Source organism: Crocodylus siamensis, chromosome 2 (assembly GCF_052110815.1).
Source record: "Crocodylus siamensis isolate JL-2025a chromosome 2, ASM5211081v1, whole genome shotgun sequence".
In the NCBI taxonomy this organism is placed as follows: Eukaryota; Metazoa; Chordata; order Crocodylia; family Crocodylidae; genus Crocodylus; species Crocodylus siamensis.
In genome coordinates this window covers 171,536,970-171,555,545 of record NC_143396.1, presented here as the reverse complement: position 1 = coordinate 171,555,545, position 18,576 = coordinate 171,536,970, and the positions used below count along the sequence as shown (strand labels likewise).

General features: G+C 44.1%; 1 protein-coding gene across 1 annotated transcript; it reads left to right on the top strand.

Moving 5' to 3' along the window:
* Positions 1-354: 354 nt before the first annotated feature.
* On the top strand, positions 355-18,319 carry LOC149871306 (acyl-CoA (8-3)-desaturase-like). The gene is made up of 12 exons (XM_090034910.1): positions 355-588; positions 4,429-4,539; positions 6,302-6,499; positions 7,177-7,275; positions 8,212-8,340; positions 10,647-10,704; positions 11,175-11,251; positions 12,091-12,188; positions 12,637-12,733; positions 15,372-15,451; positions 15,662-15,787; positions 18,268-18,319. Exons 1-12 carry the CDS (start codon positions 355-357, stop codon positions 18,317-18,319), a joined length of 1,359 nt encoding a protein of 452 aa, XP_089891036.1.
* Positions 18,320-18,576: the final 257 nt, after the last annotated feature.

Here is an 18,576-nt window from a genome sequence, read left to right as displayed (position 1 = left end):
AAGACATTTCCAAATATACGACGATATTCATTTGACTTTTAAAGAATTCTAAATAACTATAATGCAACAAGTCAACATTTTCTAAATATTAATTTTAAAAGACAAGAATAAACAGGCATTCTGTTGAGTAATATGTACAAGGGGCCAAGATTAATAAAAAAGAAGGATGGTCTGTGAAGGGTGTGCTGAGATGGAGCCAACGGCTAGTGGTGCTCTTTGCTGGGTGTGTCTCAGAATCTGTGATGCTATATATCAGATGGGAATGAAAGGATAGAACCCATCCAGTTTCCATCTTGGAAGTGTGGCAGCAGACCTGGGAAGAGGAAATCTGGGGGGTGACAGGTGTAGCTAGCAATGAAGGTGTCACCACAGTCTGGACCCTCAATAGAGAAGTCAGAATGTGTTCCAGATTTTCCCCAACTTTTTACTTGGGAGGAGATTGCAGTCCATAATGGCCGGGGCCATGGGACCTCAGGACAGGACCGGTGGCTGGTAATTGACAGGAAAGTCTATGATGTCAGCAAGTTCTACCTGGTACACCCTGGAGGCAAGCGGGTAATCAGCCACTATTCAGGGCAAGATGCTACGGTAAGTCCTTTAAAGGGGAAGCAGCACAATTCTTTGACGGCTTATCAGCCACAATACAAAGCAGAATGGTATGATGAGACCTGCAGGGGGGTACCTGAGGTATTCAGCAGTATGCTTGGCTGGATGACAGAGTGATACAGTAAAGAGGAAGAAAACAGTGGAAAAGTCAATGTCCAAAGAAATAGTGCAAGTTATTATTTAGGATAAGGGACCTTGTGAAGACATAATATCTTAGGGCACATTATGAAGATGGAGGCATTATTTTGGACCAGTGCAAGTGCACAGAGCTAGAGAAATGCCAGAGGCAGAGAGAAATTACAAAGGTGTACATGAGGGGGAAGGCTAGAAATATGCAGGAGGAATGATCTAAGAATCAGAAAGGAGGATATCTGAAACTAAGCCTGAAGAAAATTTTGCTGGTAATGTTGAAGAATTCTCCACATTTAACGTAATTTGCTGGGAATTTCTGCATGCATTTTTGGGGTTTGTTTTCTGAGAATGACCTTACAGGGATGTTCAGAGAAAAGCTCATAGCTTATTTTTGGAATGCTACATTTGCTGTTGTACTCATGTGTATTCACCTTTTTAAATACACTTTAAATCCCAAGGGTAGGTACAGACATTCAAAAAGCCCGAGGTGGAATTGATCTAAGTTACACAGTTTTCTGTAAGCAGCCTAGTTGAGATAGGTAGTGAATAGAACATACATTTGCCTTTCAGTGTAGGGAGCAAATCTTAGACTGGGTTCCAGCATTGTCCAACTAGTCTACGTGCATCAAAGTTTTGTTATGTTAAAGGTGTAACCCGGTTTTGTGTGTCAATTTCTGTTATGCTATAGACTAGTTTCTGATCACTTATGTTAATCAAAGTGTATTATCTGTACCAGGCCAATGAGACTAGATGTACAGGCCGCTTTAGACTGTTTTAAACATCCTGGAACATTTAAAAAACACACTGGGAAAATGGAGTGCTATTTTAACCTGGTCCCCCTTGCACCAATTCAATGTTATGTACAGACAGTGCGCTTGTGTCTAGTGTCTGGTTATTCCTCCAGGCATCCCACACTGCATTGCTCCTAACCCATAGGACCCGGTGCTTAGAACTCATACCAATGTGCATGTGGGCACTTCTGCCCAGGGACAATTGTGACTTGGTTCCCAGTCAGTGACGTTCTTGGAATGGTTCACGTGGGATGTCTGTCTGCACCCTAAATGTTCATCTTTTAGTTTGCAGTGAAGTAAGCAATTTTTTTCTTTTACTGTCTCAATTCAGCAGGTTCAGATAGATGTTTCCCCTTTGCCCTTCCCATTCCTTCAGTTGTTAATATTGAATTTCTCTTCTACATAATATGATGCAGTGATTAGATAGTGATGCCTTCAGACATGACAAAAATTGATGTACTCATTTTTTATCCTTCTCTTTATTGTCTGATAAGAACAAGACCCAGTATATCTGTGTTTGTAGGTGCATTGCTGCAATGCAGTAAAAGATAATAAAGATACCTTATTGAGCCTCCAGAATTTCTATGGTCTAGTAACATATGAGCCAGCAGCTGTAGGAAACACTGAAATTCTTCAAAAGAATGCCAACTCCACCCATAATGCACCTGTTTCAGTGGAGGGAACAGTCAGCATTTGCACAATCTTGGAAGTGGTTGGGGTTGGAGCTGAATATCCCTGAGATATCACAGGTGCACAGCTAGATATATTTGATATGACCCCTTAGAAGGAAATGAGGTGGAGCAAGGTCTTCTGGCTTTGAACCTATGCTGTACCCTGGGAATGAAATAAAACACAAGACACTTAGAAAGTGCCTTGCCATCCCAGCATGATTTTTCTAACTGGTTTACTCATCTGCTCAAGACTCTTGGGTTCAGAATTACCAGTGAAATGATTAGCTCAAATAGTGGTGGTATTTCTTCCTACTTTAATTGAATATTCTCTCTCTTCCCTTTGCCTTTAATAAAAGCATAGAAATAGCAATACCAGGTGTCAGTAAGCACTGACCAGCATGCATGCCAGAGCATGGTATGTGAAGGTATTTTTTCTTGGCAGATATGCCTCAGAGTGGACAATGGGGAAGATACTAGGGCTGCACTGCCACAACAAGGAGCAGACCTCTCACACTTCCCCTGACATCCTCCCAGAGGCATGTGCACACCCACCACCAGCAACAAGCTTGGCTGGGGCTCTGCAGACCTTGGTGCAGCTGCTTGCAGCCTTCTGGCCACCTCTTGTGAGCAGCCTGGGATCCACTGTGGGCAGTAAGAGCTCCCAGTTTATTCATGTGCATTAATTGCACATGTAGACACATCCAGAGTAGCTGTTGGAAAAAGCCATTTGTCTACCAGTTCCAAACTAAGACGTTTTAGTCTGAGCAAGTGCAACACCGACATCCAGTGCCCTAAGCAAACTGTTGACCTGAGATTCCTGCATTTATTTGCATACTATTTATACTAATTCCCTGAAAATTAACCACCCCAAATTGGGGTCAAGTGAAGACAAGATTTCTGCCCTTGAACTGAGGCAGTGGAAAGCTGAAATTATGGCCTGAAGCAATGCTTAGAACCAACTCACCCAAGTCAGAATCCTCTGGCTGCATGCAGCAAGTGTATTAGCACCATTACCTGTCCCCTGCTGTAGGACTGACAGCTACAGGTTTAACCCTCTCACAGGAAGTGCCAAACTAGCAGTAGTTATTAACAAAGTAGCAGGGGAAGTGGGGGGTGATACTGATGATGGGACTGTGCCCATACTCTAGAGTTCAACTGGAGCTGAGCTGGTGCCCTGCCAGGGAAGACTCTAGATTTTTTTTCTCTTCCTTCTGCTTTTCCAAAACAAGTAACATGTCTTATTTGGTGGGGTGTAGTATGCAAATAAATGTAGTCATTACAGTGAATACATTTCTAAAGACAGGTGTGGGAGAGACATTCATTCTGGTAACTCTGCAGCAATAGTGTTCTACAGGCACTGAGCATTTTACAGGCATATTAAAAAATAAGATTCCTGCCCTCTGGAAGCCATGCTTTAAGGCAGTAGTTCTTAAATATTTTAGACTCAAAGCAGGCCTCATTCAGTTTGAAGCACCCCTCATTAGACTTGAGGCATGCCTTGGAAAATGACAGCTCTTACTTTTCACTCATTTTTGACTACAGAAAAAAGAATAGAGCAACTCTTCTGTTATAAAGAACTTAGAAGGACCGTAACAGATTTGAAAGTTTTAACACTATAGATTTCTATTTGAAATCTCTGGATTTATTTGTGAATTATGTTCACTTCCCTCACCTCATGCAGAGGGGCTAAGAAATTAAATTTCTCTGGTTTCCCATACAGCAGGCTAAACACCACACCACAGCCATTTTCCAGTCCTTTTTCCAGTGCCTTTTTCAATGCTGGTCTCCTGGACAGCCATGAGTGGAAAATATGTGCAGTATGTGTGGGGTCTGGAGGAAAGGAGCATAGCTAGGATGTGTGTGGCTCAGTGAGGTAGGTGCTGGAGTGGAAGAAGGGAGCTCTGGGTTCTAGCAGGGTGCTTGCTTTCAGTAAAGCAGACCCTTAATGGTCATTTTCTGCCTGAGTTATTGCAATCTATGTCCTATTAGTTGTCTTGTTTAGGTTGAGGATCTGTGAGTATTATTGTGGAGAGGTTTTCAGCGTAACGAAGTGATGACACCTAGCAGCAAAGGTTCAGAGAGCAGCGGAATGAGGGAATAACTACAGAATAGCATGAGTATTAAAGGAGGTAGGGTGTATGGAAGTCAATTATTTGTTGGAAGTACTGAGCAGCATAGTATTTGGCCTGCCTTCCCTTTTTCACCGCAGACCCTTGTGTCTTTCTCAGGATGCCTTTGTTGCTTTCCACAACAATAAAGCACTGGTGAAAAAATACTTGAAACCACTGCAGATTGGGGATTTGGCACCAGATCAATCTACCTCTGAGCCTAATAAAAATGTGAGTGTTTGGAGAACCAGATGTGGGATGGGATATGGGCTCCTATGTAGGAAAATGAAAAAATTAATGGACTGGCAGCCATAATTTCCAACATACTGTGCATCCTGCATTGCATCAGAGATGGGAGTGCTGAGAAGCCCACTTGGGAAGGTAATACATGGACAGATCTCAGGATCACAAAGACTTCTCCTGAGATTGTTGGCATGTCACAAGGTCCACCCCATGTAACTGGGATCCCACGCAGAACCCCTCACTGCATATTCTCCAAGATCAAACAGTTACTGGGTGCATCCACACATGCACAGTTACTGCACAGTAACCTAAAAATTACTGCACAGTAAAGATATTGTCTACACATGCACGCTTGTACTGCATAGTAACTATGCTGACTTGGGTGTAAATTTGATACCTGCTTGATGCAAGTATCAAATTTAAACCCAGTTATTTACTATGCAGTGAGGCAGGTGCAGATGCCTGACTGAGCAGTAACACTCAGAGTGTCTATACCTGTATACTTAAGGCAACATAAGACAATTAACATTGCATTAGTTGCCTTAACACTATTTGGGCTGAGTGGGCTGGAGCCGAGCCCGGGCGGGGGGTGGAGGGGGAGGAGCTGTTACCAGCTGTGGTGCATGCTGCCACACATGCTGGAGACATGGTTTTGGCAGCAGGGAAAGGTCCCCTCACAATGCCCTGCAGGGGAAGGGGACAGTGCAGTATGCAGGCCTGGGGCTGTGTTATCTGGCTGCAGTGCCTGGCACTGCTTTCCCTCCTGCATGGAGTGAGCTGCTCTGTTTGGCTCAGCCTCGGCAGGTTTCCTCCACAGCAAAACTAACCAACTGGTGAGTGACCGTAGGGGTGGGGCACCAGCGCTCCCACCTGAGCAGGGAGCATAGGTGCACTGGTGCTCTCAGGGGGTGCATGTGCACACTCCTGTGCACCCTCTACGTGTTGCCACTGCACTGGGCTTCCCTGCCACCAGGACACTGCCTGTGAGAGAATCTGGGCACAGTGCAAGCAGGGGCTGAGCCACATGAAGCCCCCAGCAGCGTATGCTGCTTCTCTCATAGGCAGTCTCTTGGCAGCACAGAAGCCCAACTTGTGCCTGGGATGGAAGTAAGTGTTACAGGGAAACCAGCACCTGGAGCTGGGAGCAGATGCAGCCCCAACCCTGCCTGGGCTGAGCCAAAAAAAGCAGCTCATTCCATGGGGCAGGGAAAGTAGTGCCAGATGCTGCAGACAAAGGACACAGCCCCATCTGTTTCTGTGCTGCCCTCTTCCCCTGCAGGGAGTTGCAGTGGGGGCTTTCCCTGCTCCTGGAACCACAGGTCCAGCATCTGTGGCAGCATGTCCTGTGGCACCTGGCAACAACGTGTCACCCTGTGAGCTGGGCCATGGGCCTCTCTCCTAGGATGGGAGGCAGGAACATGGGGAGGAAGTTAGAGCTGAGGCTGGGGCTGGAGCTGCTGACCAGGGCAGGCTGATGCAGTCACCCAGCAAGTGGCTTTATGATGTTAGTGGCTGCACGTGTAGATGCTGGCCTAAAAAAGGCTTACTGCACAGTAACTTACTGCATAGTAAATGCATGTGTAGACATGGCTACTGTGTACAGCAATGACTTCCCTTTGCCCCAGAAACACCTGTTGCAGGAAAGGGATAACCAAGGATCAGGGATAACCCCTTGATCTGGAGGCTGTTTCTTAACTCCAAAGGCTGCTCTTCTGCACAGACAGTGCAGTAATGTTGTGTCTTTCCTCAGCAACTGCTGGTGGAGGACTTCCGTGAGCTGCGAGCCACTGTTGAGAAGATGGGTCTCCTGAAGCCAAACTACTTCTTTTTCATCCTGATTTTCCTGCACATCCTGGTACTGGATGCTGCTTCCTGGCTCACTGTGTGGTATTTTGGTGCATCCTTAGTGCCTTTTCTTGTTGGTGTGGCACTGTTCACTATTGCACAGGTAAACTACCTAATCCACCACAATAACTCAGGTGTATTCTCTTTTTCAACATGCATGAGAACAGTTACAAGGTTTTATTCCATCCATGAAATTTCTTCTGCTGAGAACCTGTTACCTGCCTGGTGGTAAGCAGCCAGTTTCTCTCTCTCTGGCTTCCATTTATACCAGTGATACTTGTTAACTGAAGGAATAATGCAAATTGCTTGCTATAGTAGTAGGAGTGCTGAGAGGAGAAGTTCAAGGAAATCATTTTCACTATGGTCAGATTTTCCCTATATGCTCTAAGAGCCCTGCCACGCATTGAAATTGAAGCTGGATAGAAACCAATGATACAATTGTTACACAGTTTCAAGCACTAACTTGTAGTTGATTGGGGTTTTTTTTTATAGTTGGATGGATTTTTTATGCTGTAATAATTACTTTGGTACATGTAGGTTGTCTAAATTTATAGTGAGATTAATCAGTTAATGGCACAATAATTACTTTCTAGGTGTGGCAGGATTAAATTTACTGTGCAATTAGCCAGTGAATTGTGTAATATATGTAATCCACTGCAGGGGTTTAAGGGCTGATGGATGTTCTAGCTTCTTAGCAGTATCTGGTTTTGGAAAGGGGTGCAGCATTAATGTGTGGGAAACTTATGCCAATGTTCATATTTACATTCTGTTCTTTTTCAGTCACAGTTGAACTGGTTCCAACATGATGTGGGACACTTTTCAGTCTTCCTAAATACAAAATGGAACCGGTGGTTTCATTTATTCTTAGTTAATCTGAAAGTAAGTGCTAATCCTCAGAATGCTGTCTGATACTGAATAGGCCTGCTTATTGAATGAGATAAGCTCTAAATCATGGGTTGGCAAAATATGGCCCACAGGCTGAATCTGGCCCATGGAGCAATTTTTCCCAGCCTGTGGCAGGTGCCTTGGCCCCACCCAGGCCAGGCATTGGGGCAGCCCAGGCCATGGCACGTGCCCAAGTGTCCAGCTGAGCTGGGGCAGAACAGCTGCCGGACTCCATTTCCCAGCAGTCCTGGCAGTAGCAGTGGCTCCTTCAGCTACAGATGCCACTGGACCCAGCCCTACTGCCCCAGCACCATGGAGACTGGCCAGGAGCCACATGGGCAGGGCACTCTGCTGGGCAGATGTGATTGGAGCTCCCTGCCTGCTTGGCTCTAAACTAGTCTCCATGGGGACCCCAGGATCTTGAGGTGGTGAGGCAGACCAGGGCAGAGCCATAATTGGTTCCCTCCATGCCCCTGTGCATGGAACCCATGCCTGTCACAGGGGAATGCAGACAGCAGATCATGGCTCTGCCCCAAGCCCTGGGCTCTGGCCTCCAGCCCCTGGCACCATGCTGTCACATTTTGTGACTTTACCTCATGATCCCAGCCTTGCCCTGCATCCTCCTGCTCCTGGACATCTCTTTCAGCCCACCCACATCCCCATCTCACATGGGGAGTGTTGGTGAGTTGTTGTGGTTAGGCAGGATGCTGAACGAGTCCACAGCGCCTCAACACAATTTCTTATGTGGCCCATGGCCCCAAATTATTGCACAACTGTATTCTAGATTGAGATATAATGTTTTGTGAGGATGTGTGCTCTAAATGTAGCGGGGGGGGGCATGCATCACATCTCTTGGACAAATAGATAAATGATGAAATGTGTCTTGATCACATGGTAGTTCAATTTCTTTGGCCTTTGAACTTTCCACAGGGGGGGCCACCCAGCTGGTGGAATCACCTACACAATCAACACCATGCCAAACCCAACTGCTTTCGCAAAGATCCTGATCTCAATATGCACCCTGTCTTATTCAGCTTTGGGAAGATACTCTCCATGGAGGTGAGTGTTGGGCATGTTTGGAAGCAACTCAAGCTAATGAAAAGGTATATTTTAATAGAAATATATGTGGGGCTTGGAGGATTCCAAGCCAGGGAAGTGTATCTTAGGCTGCTGGAATATGTTACATTTATCATGGGATGGGATCTGATCCCTGATCTCAACATTCACATGCCCTGGCATGCCACACATGCAAGGTGCCAGGAACAGGGTTTAAAGTTTTGGCAGGGGAAACCCTTTGACTTCCCCCACTGAGAATCTCTGATTCCCTCCACCCAGCTGGAGACTTAGGGCTTCCCTGGGGGTTAGTGCTGCCAATCAGTTTATCATCATTACCAGCCCCGGGGGAAGTCCCAGGCCAGTTGGAGATGTGGAATGGTTCCAGGCTGGGAGACCCAGGGCTGTCCAGAGCTAATTTCAACCATCAGCTGATTGTTGAGCATAGGACCCACATAGCCTTGGGATGGGGATATGTTACACATTTCATTTAAGGTACCATACAGACCATTCCTGAAAATGTTTTGCATTATATGTGGACAATTTTTATGTCTGAGTTGCCATTTTATGGTCTTCTGATGTAACTGTCTAGTAAAAAGAAGAAGTAGAACAGTGTATTACTGTGATACTTCCTTCATATTTATGGATCGGGAATTGGAGCATATAACAATGCCTGATCCATAAATATGAAGGAAAATATAATTTTTCATTTGTGCATCAGGAATCCGTATCTCCCATGGTTTATGTGGGTATGGTTTAGAGTTGCCCATGAGTGTCATGTGAGATCAAACCTAGGGACCTTCTGCACTGGATCTCTCACAAGATGTTTATTTGGGACTTCCTGTAAACTCCATTCAGTTTTTCAGTCTTCATTAGGTTTGAAATCACATTGTTGAAGGTTAAGTGCGTGGATTCAAAAGAGCCTGTATGACTTCCAGTGATGGTGCAGGGCATTGTTGAAGTCCTGGTGGATGGGGAAACTTTTGTTTTCCTTAATTTACTGGAATTCCCATAGAGTTGCTGCCTCACAACAAGTGGGTGGAGAAGCAATGCGCAACAGTGTGGGCATCCAAGGCATTTGGGCTGACTTGAGGGTTCCTGTGATGTATTGCATTGCAGAGTTCAGTTGGATGTTAACAAATTCAGTGTGACTGCTTCTGGTCCATACTAGTGCACAATATTTGGCCATCAAGTATTTTATGGTGCCTTAAATTAAGTGCACATGTAGCACCCTTTTAATTCATGATGCAATTAATAGTTTAATTGTGCCATAAATGTAACATGTGCTAGGGCCCTTCATAAGATCAGTATTGCACTGGAAGAGAATAAGCCTTGGTTTCTGGAATGTATTTTCTTAATCTAATATTGACTGGATAAAATGGATGAACAGCAGGGAGAGAGTTTTTGCCTCAGTGACCCTTCACATCTGGGGAAGCATCCAACTCACTAAGCCACCTGCTGGCTGCCCATTTGGATAACTTTAAGAGCATTGCTGGTGAGTGTTCTGGGGAGTGTTAACCCTAGAAATAGCACTGGAGCATTTGCTAGAAGGAGGAAAAGGGAGGGCTAGAATCTTATGGCCAGATTCTATTCAACCTACTAAGCACATAAGTAGACTTGTGCACCTAAGTGTGATTCTATTCCACTCTGTTCAAGTCCTCAACATCCATGTTGCATCTATTAACCATCATCTAACCCTTAAGATTTAGTCATAAAAAAGCAGTAAAAAAAGTAAGAAGGACCCTTTGTGTACTTACAATTTCTTGGGAATTCAAGCAGGGTGGAATAGAAACATACTTAGGGTATAAACAGATGTCACCAAATGAAGCAGTTCAGTTGTTCCAAGATGTGTCCTACCATACCTAATCCGTTTGGTTGAATGAAACAGACATTGCCTGTTTTTCTGTACTATCAGGCCCCAACAGATAGCACAGCATTAGCTAAATTGAGAATAATTTAGAATACTTTCCTTCAACAGAACAATTAAGCAATAAATTTAGACACTAATATGAAAATGTAATGTGCCTGTTATCTCCAGCTTTTTGAGGTGTTTGGGCTCTGCAAACTCAATTGCTTTTACCCGACTTCTTCATGTGTATACAGAGGCACAGGGGATGAAATCAAATTCATATCTCCTCCCTCCTAATTATTTCCTTTTTTGTATTTTAAAAAATCATCTCTCTCAGGACAAATTCAAGAGAAGAAACTACCCAGAGGTAGATTTCTGGTATTTGTCAGATAGGGTTGGGAAATTCCTTATAAAGCTTTTTAGTAGTTTAGCTCACCTGTTATGTCTTCCTCTCCTTTTGTAGCTGGGGAAAAAGAAGAAGAAGTTCATGCCTTACAATCATCAACACAAGTATTTTGCCTGTGAGTATCTCCAAGCTTCCTGGCATTGCCATGGGGCTCTCACTCAACAGTAACTACAGCTTCCCATCCCAGTCACGGTATCCCTTAAAGGACAGAGAAAGGATATTCCGTTTCAGATTGCAGTCTGGTGGATGATCCTGGTGTTCAGGAAACTCGCCAACAAGGGTCAGGATTGCCAGTTGGTGTGTGTCTATTGAAAATGATTCATATTATAACAACCAAAGTGCAGCAGGCATGAGAGGGAGGGATATACAAGGAAAGAAGAACAGTTGAGGAAAGAAAGAGGGTTGAGATTGGAAAAGGCATGGAGTAAGATAAATAATACAGAAACTTGGAACAAAGACATGAAATCACTCATGTCTTTGTACCACTCTGATCATCAAGATGATCTCCTATTTTTCTAGATTTTTGCACAGGTTGTGATCCAGTGACATTGTTAATGTGTTTCTGTTTTGGTTTGTTTTCCTCAGTTTTGGCTCCACTTGCACTAATTCCCTTTTTCCAGTTTACTGTAATCTACTTTGCAATCAAGCACAAAAAATGGTTTGTAAGTATTATCAGCATTACCCAGAAACCTTTGCAAAAATAATCATAGTTTTCCTCATCCCCAGTGCCCTAATTTTGTCATCAAAGAACCAATTAGGAATACATTTAGTATTCATTTGCACAGTTATCTCAGCATCTTAATCCAGTTTAACCAGGTTCAAAATGTGATTGGACCAATTCTTAGCGGAAATATCCCCCCAGTAGGTATTGAATATGGTAGATAGAAGTGCAGCTTCTGGATCAGATCTTCCTAAATCTGTGAATGCTGGAAACTACAATCAGAAAGGAGCAAAGATTGGAAAATTCTGGCCATGCCCTGTTCAGCTGCCTCTTCAGTAGCTGCTCTTAATCACTATGTGAGACAGGGTACTGGGTTTGATGGACCTATGGATGAACCCAGTAAATGGCAGTTCTTATGTATTTTAGTCTTTGGGTATTTGTCCCCTTAGCCAAGCGAATAGGGATGGATTCCTTCTATTTGCAGGATGACTACTATTTGCAAATTACAAATATATTTGCTTTGGCATGAATCCTACTGGTACAGGGAAACACGCATAAACTATGCATGAAATTTCTGAGCTACAGGTGAACTTTATTTTGATCTAAAGAGGTGTAGTGGTAGACAAAGAGCATAGCAGGACAGACTTGTCTAGGATGATTTAGTTTATTATTATCCTGCCTTGAGCAGAGGATTGGTCCTTTCCAGCCCTCTTTTGCTATAATTTTATAACTATGATTTGGGGGGGGGGGGCTTTATGTTGCCTGGTGCATATAGAGGTAGGAGAGTATAGTACTATAAGGTGGCCTGTGTGAGAAACATTTGTTCCAAATATATGACAGGAGCTGTTCTTGATGGCGACTTATAACATTCGAGTCTGTCTCATGTACGTGCCCCTAATGGGATTCAAGACCTTCATAGCGTACTACTGGTTCTCCAGGTAATATTCATTGGGATCACTGTCTCCCTGCCCTTATCCATTCCCTGCTTTTTGTCAGTATTTGGAGATTTAGCACTTACAGGAATAATATAAAAATACTGCTATGTTGCCAATTCCTGAGTAACCATACTCAAGCAGGAAAAAGATGGATATTATTATGTGAAGCTCTGTGAGATCCTCAGCTAAAATAGTGCAATGCTGCTAAAATATTGGGTATGCAGAACTGCTGGGATAGAAAACACAGAAGTACATAAGAATGCTATTTCATAGTCAATATAGATTTTCTTGTGAGTTTGGGCAGGAGACTTTTTACCAGGTCATTACCAATTTAGTCTTTAAGATCTCTTACAGGAAAATCACTAGTTTTCCCAGGAAACAGAATGGGTCTCTCTAAAATGGAGTGTGGACGATGCCTGCGTTTATGTCTATGTATATTTTTTATGCCTAGGTACCTAGAGAGCACCTGGTTTATCTGGATTTCCCAAATGAACCACATCCCAATGCACATTGATTATGATCAGAACATGGACTGGGTATCTACTCAGGTAAGATCTTGTCCACTGCTGGAAGCTTGGAGTCTGCAGTTGTGAAGGTGATGGACTCCTTTTCTAGGGGTTATAACCCTAAGTCGGTTTGGGGATTTCTTCTTGTGACACAGATGGAAAAATACAAATGGCACTTAGAGTCCTGAGAAGAAGCTTTTTAAGAACTGCAGGGAAAAAGATCCCCTTTTGGGAAAAAAAAATCAGAAATTCTTTTTGTTTCTTATTTTTCACTGATCAAAAGTTCCATGCAAAATGTCTTCAGGTTTTTTCTTTGACTTATGTTAAATATAGCCTTTGAAGTTATAATCATTCTTGTGATTATTCCAATTAAGGAGAAGGAGGAGATAGATCTATAATGGAATATTTTGATAATTTTGAGGGACAATATAATATGCTTAAACAGGTATAATTATATCCACACTAGGACAGCCTACTTCTTTAATTACGTTTGTTTCTAAGTAAATTTATTTCTACCAGGGGATATAGTTATACTATGTATAGACAAGCTCAATTACTTTTGCTCCCACTCTAAGAGTTGAAAGATTCCAGAAAGAAAAGTTTCTCATTCCTCAATATGCTTTTATCCTATCCATTCAAATGGCAGATATGAAGAGAGTCTCTTTAGGGAAGATTAGGTACAGGTCTATATAGAGCTCAATAAAAAAGCTATTCTGCTCATTCCAGATGAATCAATAATTTTGTGCATCAGTGGTGTGAAGTTACAGCAATGTAGGGGCTGGGAAGGAACATTTTTTATTCTTGTTGCCACAGGTGTTAGAGTTGTTGTTTTTTTTACTTTCCTCAGAAACATTGGGTGCTGGTTGCAGCCAAGGCTGGGGCTTTTGATGAGGTGATGCCATGCTTCTGCTGGAACTAAAACCCAGAGGTTCCTAGTCAGAGGGTCTCTCTCTGAACACAGATAGGTTGCCACATTTGCAATCAGGAAGGAATTTTACCCCATGGTCAAACTGGCATGGGCAGTTGGAATTTTTGTCTTCCTTTATAGTGGTAGGCCCATATGGCTCTTTTCCTTGGATCTCTCAAGTGCATTTTAGCAATGCTTGCAGCAGCAGGTCATTACAGCCCTCATCCCACAGCTTTACCTGTGGCAGACAAGGGTGATTTTGGTCAATATGACTAGTACATGTGTGACAAGGTTGACTGTGTAGTTTCAGGGCTTTGTTTTACATTAATTTTAGGTGCCTCTTACTGGATTGTCCACATATTAACACCTGAAACTATTTCTGAGCACCAGTTTTAACCAGCTTAAAGTTATGCAACTCTAGCCTAGTTTGATCTCTGATTGTGATACCCAGCTCATGTTGCACTAACATGTAGCCACTCTAAGCTACATGTGGGCACAAACACCCAACCCACCCCACTTCCTCTGCTGGCCTGGATTAGATCTATTGCATCCCTCATGACCTCCCCAGCACCCTATATGCCAGATCCTTGCTTACTTATGTCTGCCTGTACCATCTGTCCTGGGGGAACAGGCAGGGGAGGGTTAAGTTGCCTGCCTGGACACTGCTGCTGCCACTCTGTAGGCCAGGCTCAGCCCCAAAAGGCAGGGGGAATCCCTGAGGGCAGGGGAACTGGGGAGGTCCAGGGGGCAGAGGGAAGGGGGGAAGTCCAGAACAGGAGAGGAAGATTGTTACTTTTCAGTCCTTCAGGCCTCTCCTGTCCTAAACACATGACTGCTCCAAACTTAAGCTAGCACCAACACTGATCAACATGTGTGCACTCACAGTGTAATGTGTAACAAGGTCCTTAGAAATAGGTTAGAAAAACAGTATAAGGGATGTTGGTATAAGGGATGGTTTGTATAGTGATCATCCTGTCTACAGGAGGGGGTTAGACTAGATGAAGGATGTCACACTTATCTGGCCCCACAGGCCAGATGAGTGACATGGGGCCAGTCCAACTGGATTGGGCCAATTAGCCCATGGACCGCAGATGCAACATGTGTTCCAGAGCAGCCAAAGTGGGATGCCAAGTGCAGTACAGATCCGAGAACAGTAGGAATGGATCCTGCCGATGGTGCAGCCCAGCGCAGGCAGGTGCATTTGGAGCAGTTGGAGTGCGCACACTACAGGCAGCACTTGCCCTTGCCAGATTGAACTACACATGGTACACATTCTAGCTTCTCTGTGATCTGCACTGTATACAGTGCACCAAGTAGCTGGTCTAGGAATATGCTGCAAACGGTGCCTCCTCTAGACGGTCTTGGACCTGCACTGCATGCAGTGCCTATGGACACCACATGCATTGTGGGTCCCAGACCATCTGGAGTAGGCACACTTCATGGTGCTCCTCCTGGACTGGTGAAATGGGCACTGTGGGGCGTATCATCCCGGGCTCTGGTCTCAGGTGAACCAGTTCAAATGTGGGGCCAACACTGGAGGCTGGGCAATGGGCTTCCACAGGCCAGTTGTGGCCTGTGGGTCATATGTCGTATATGGCCTGTGTGTCATATTAGTCGCATTCAGACCTCCATTCCATTCTTTAGGTAAATGATGCCCATTGTTGATTCTCAACCTAAAGTAACTATTTAGACTAGACAAAAATGAGGAAAAAAGTATTTTTTGCACATTTATGAAAAATGGAACATATCTTTCTGTTCATTTTTCTCTTTCAGCTCCAGGCAACATGTAATGTCCACCAGTCCTTGTTCAATGACTGGTTCACTGGGCATCTGAACTTCCAAATTGAACACCAGTGAGTATGGGTATGGGGAGAAGAATGAGCATATAAAGGGATCCTTCTGAGTATAAATATGTGGAAGACCTTATAGGTTTCATATGAGGTACTACAGCCATACAGGTACCAATCAGTTTGGTAATATGAGGAGAGAAGGGATCCATATGGGACAAGGAGGAAGGAGGGAGCAAAATCTTATGTGAACTGTTGTTCTCTCTCTCATCACAGCCTTTTCCCTACAATGCCTCGACACAACTTCTGGAAGGCAGCTCCGTTGGTGAAATCCCTCTGCGCCAAGCATGGTGTTGAATACAAAACCAAGACCTTGCTCACTGCCTTGGCAGACATTTTGCAGTAAGTGTCAATTAAGAGAATGGTTCTGCACACTAGTGTACAGCTAGGCAGGGATATAGCCTACAGTGGAGGAGAAGTTTGAAAGAAGATTAGAGATGTGGGTCCACAGAAACATATAAAGTAAAGATGGGGTTCAATAACTTAGGGTTTTGGAGCATATGGCAGGTTTTTACCAGGCATTGCCTAGTCATATCCTGCTCTTGTATTCAACCCTTCCAACCTCTCAAAATATTAACAAATGCCTGTGTGGCAGTGCACTTTTGGGTGCCTGCCACTTTAAGGGCTGAGTCAGGCAGCCCGCAGGTGCCTGATGGCAGCAGCCATTTTGAGAACTAGGTATATAGAGGCTGCAGTTGCTGCTGCCAGCCCAAGTGGAAACATTGCCTGGCTGAGCTGTAGCAGGAACACTAGGAGGTAAGGGCAAGAACTTATGGGGATGGCTAGGATGCTTTTGGTTCTAGGCATGACTTCACCCTGCCAGGAATGAGTGGCTGGATGAGGCTGTTTGTGGTGAGGTGACCCCCAAGAAATGTCAGGCAAGTTACCATCTTGGTGAAAGGTGGGTTGGGGCATCTTAATAACCCCAGCCTCCACAACTGGGTAGGTAACTCCATAGTAGGGCCTGAGAAGGTGGACCCATGTAAGAGAGTGTGGGCTACTTGCTCAGAAGCCTGACTGGAGGCACCCTTGACTGGTCAATACTTGGGCCAGGACCAGAAGGGTCAAAAGGGCCAGAGACCCACTGTGAGGGGCACCCAGACCCGGGGGCTTGGGTTCTGACTGGCCTTGGAGGTGAGGCCAGGGCCTGTGTGGCTAAAGTTCCCGGGGAGGCCACGACTGAGAGGGAGAAGAGTGCAGGGAGCTTGGCAACCCAGAATGAGGACAGAGTAGGTTGCCTGGTGAGAAGGGGTCTAGTTGGGGTCCAGACCAGAGTGTGATGGGGCCCAGTATGGGGCCAGAGACATTAAGAACTTAGATGTCATCTATGAGGCATGGGCTGCAGTGTAGGGGGGGTTTCAGAGCATCAGATAGCCCCCATAGCATTGGGGCAGGAAATGGGCAGCCTCCCACCTGGGTAATATCATAATCATATTCCATCATGGTGTGGCAGATGAGAGAGGTGGGTGGTTAGCCTACAAACAGGTGGGTGGGCCAACCTCTAACCAGCCCCAGGAAGGCCCCCTGTTACAGCCTGAAACTTCCCAGAACCATAAAAGGAAAAGGAATATCATCTCTATAAGTATACACACTTAAAGAGGAAGGCCTCTGTGAGTAGCAAGGTCAGAGAGTTACCCTTTGTGAAACTGTCTTTGTAAATCTGAGATCTAGTTCAGTAAATACTCATGCAAATGAGCAGCAAGGTATTTAATTCAGCATTTTTAAAATTTTTTCCCTTTTCACATATTCACTCAAAAATACCACGAATGTCACATTTACAAATGAATGACAATTTCCACAGCCAATAGCCAACAGAAACCCTCCCCTAAAAGTGGAGGTATAAGGACCAAATAAAAAGTAGTACGACAGAAAGAGAAGAAATTAGAAAAGGAGTACATTCTTTAATCCTTTGTTGAAATTCATAAGAGAATGGATGAAAAGAACAGAAGACTAGGAAATTGATTTTTTTTTTAAATTAGATTTCCTTGATTTAAAAAAATATATATAAATTCTAACTTGTCTCAGAAAAGAGGCTTTTTTCCCTGTGGGAACTGTTTTGCTTTTAACCGGTACAACCAGATGTAATGAAAATATTCTATTATGGATTCTTTCCTGCCTATCATAATTACTTTCATTATTATTTACACCTTAAAGAACCTAGTTCTACAAGCAACCATGTGCTTAGCTTCACTACTGCCAATAGATCCAGCAAATAATTAAGAGCAAGAGACACCAAGGTTTGAGTCTGGGAATCTTTCCTATACTAATGAGACCAGAACTGGATGAAGCATATAAGGAGGGCTATTCAGGTAGAAAATAGCCACTCACATTCCTCCACTCTCTCTTGCTTGCTTTTCTTCCTCCCAATTATGTGGGCTCCTTCTGTCCCCTTTCCTCTTGTCTGAGCAAGTAGTCTACTGCAACTCTGTCTATCTGGTGACTCCTCACATCCAAGTCCCTTCTCAGTCCATCTTTGCCATTAACTTCTTCTACCCCCTTGGCTCAATGTCATGGACATATTTTTTTTTCTGGAATCTATGACCCCTTCTTAAAGATTTTCCTCCTCCTTGTCCTTTAAAATCATTTTTCTTTCCACTGCTTCCTCATTTTCTCACTCTGCCATATTTTAGATGCTGCTCCTGCTCCTGATTTTTCAGTCCTTCCCTCCCACCTAACTCCATTTCCAAGGGTGCTTCTTTCACAAGGCTAGTTTGCCATCTCTTACTCCACTTTCTCCATTGAGACTACTTAGCAGACTGCCACCTTTTCATCTTTTCACTACCCATGATGAACTAAGCTTCTCATTACTCTTGCCTTTACAGCTCCTTAAAAGACTCTGGGGAACACTGGCTTGAGGCCTATCTGCATGGCTAAGAAACATAACTCCACTGGAAATATTTTCTCCATGTAAGCTGCTACAAAGAACCTACACAACAGACCACTGGATCTCAAGGAGAGGGATACGATTGTGCTTTTCTAAGGGGGCAGAGGAGATGCCTAATTTCAGTATGAATTTGGGCTTTAAAGGTATTTTTGTTTTGAAAGTGTTACTCTATTCCATCTGCCTTCTGTGACTCTGAATCAGTAGGATATCTAAGCGGAACCTTGTAGAATAATGACTTTATGAATGA

Excerpts from the sequence above, each read along its gene's own strand:
- LOC149871306 (XM_090034910.1), top strand. The coding sequence starts at position 355 with ATGAAGGTGTCACCACAGTCTGGACCCTCAATAGAGAAGTCAGAATGT. Across the intron at positions 11,252-12,090 it reads TCAAGCACAAAAAATGGTTT|GAGCTGTTCTTGATGGCGAC; the intron begins GTAAGTATTATC and ends AATATATGACAG. Across the intron at positions 12,189-12,636 it reads GCGTACTACTGGTTCTCCAG|GTACCTAGAGAGCACCTGGT; the intron begins GTAATATTCATT and ends TTTTATGCCTAG.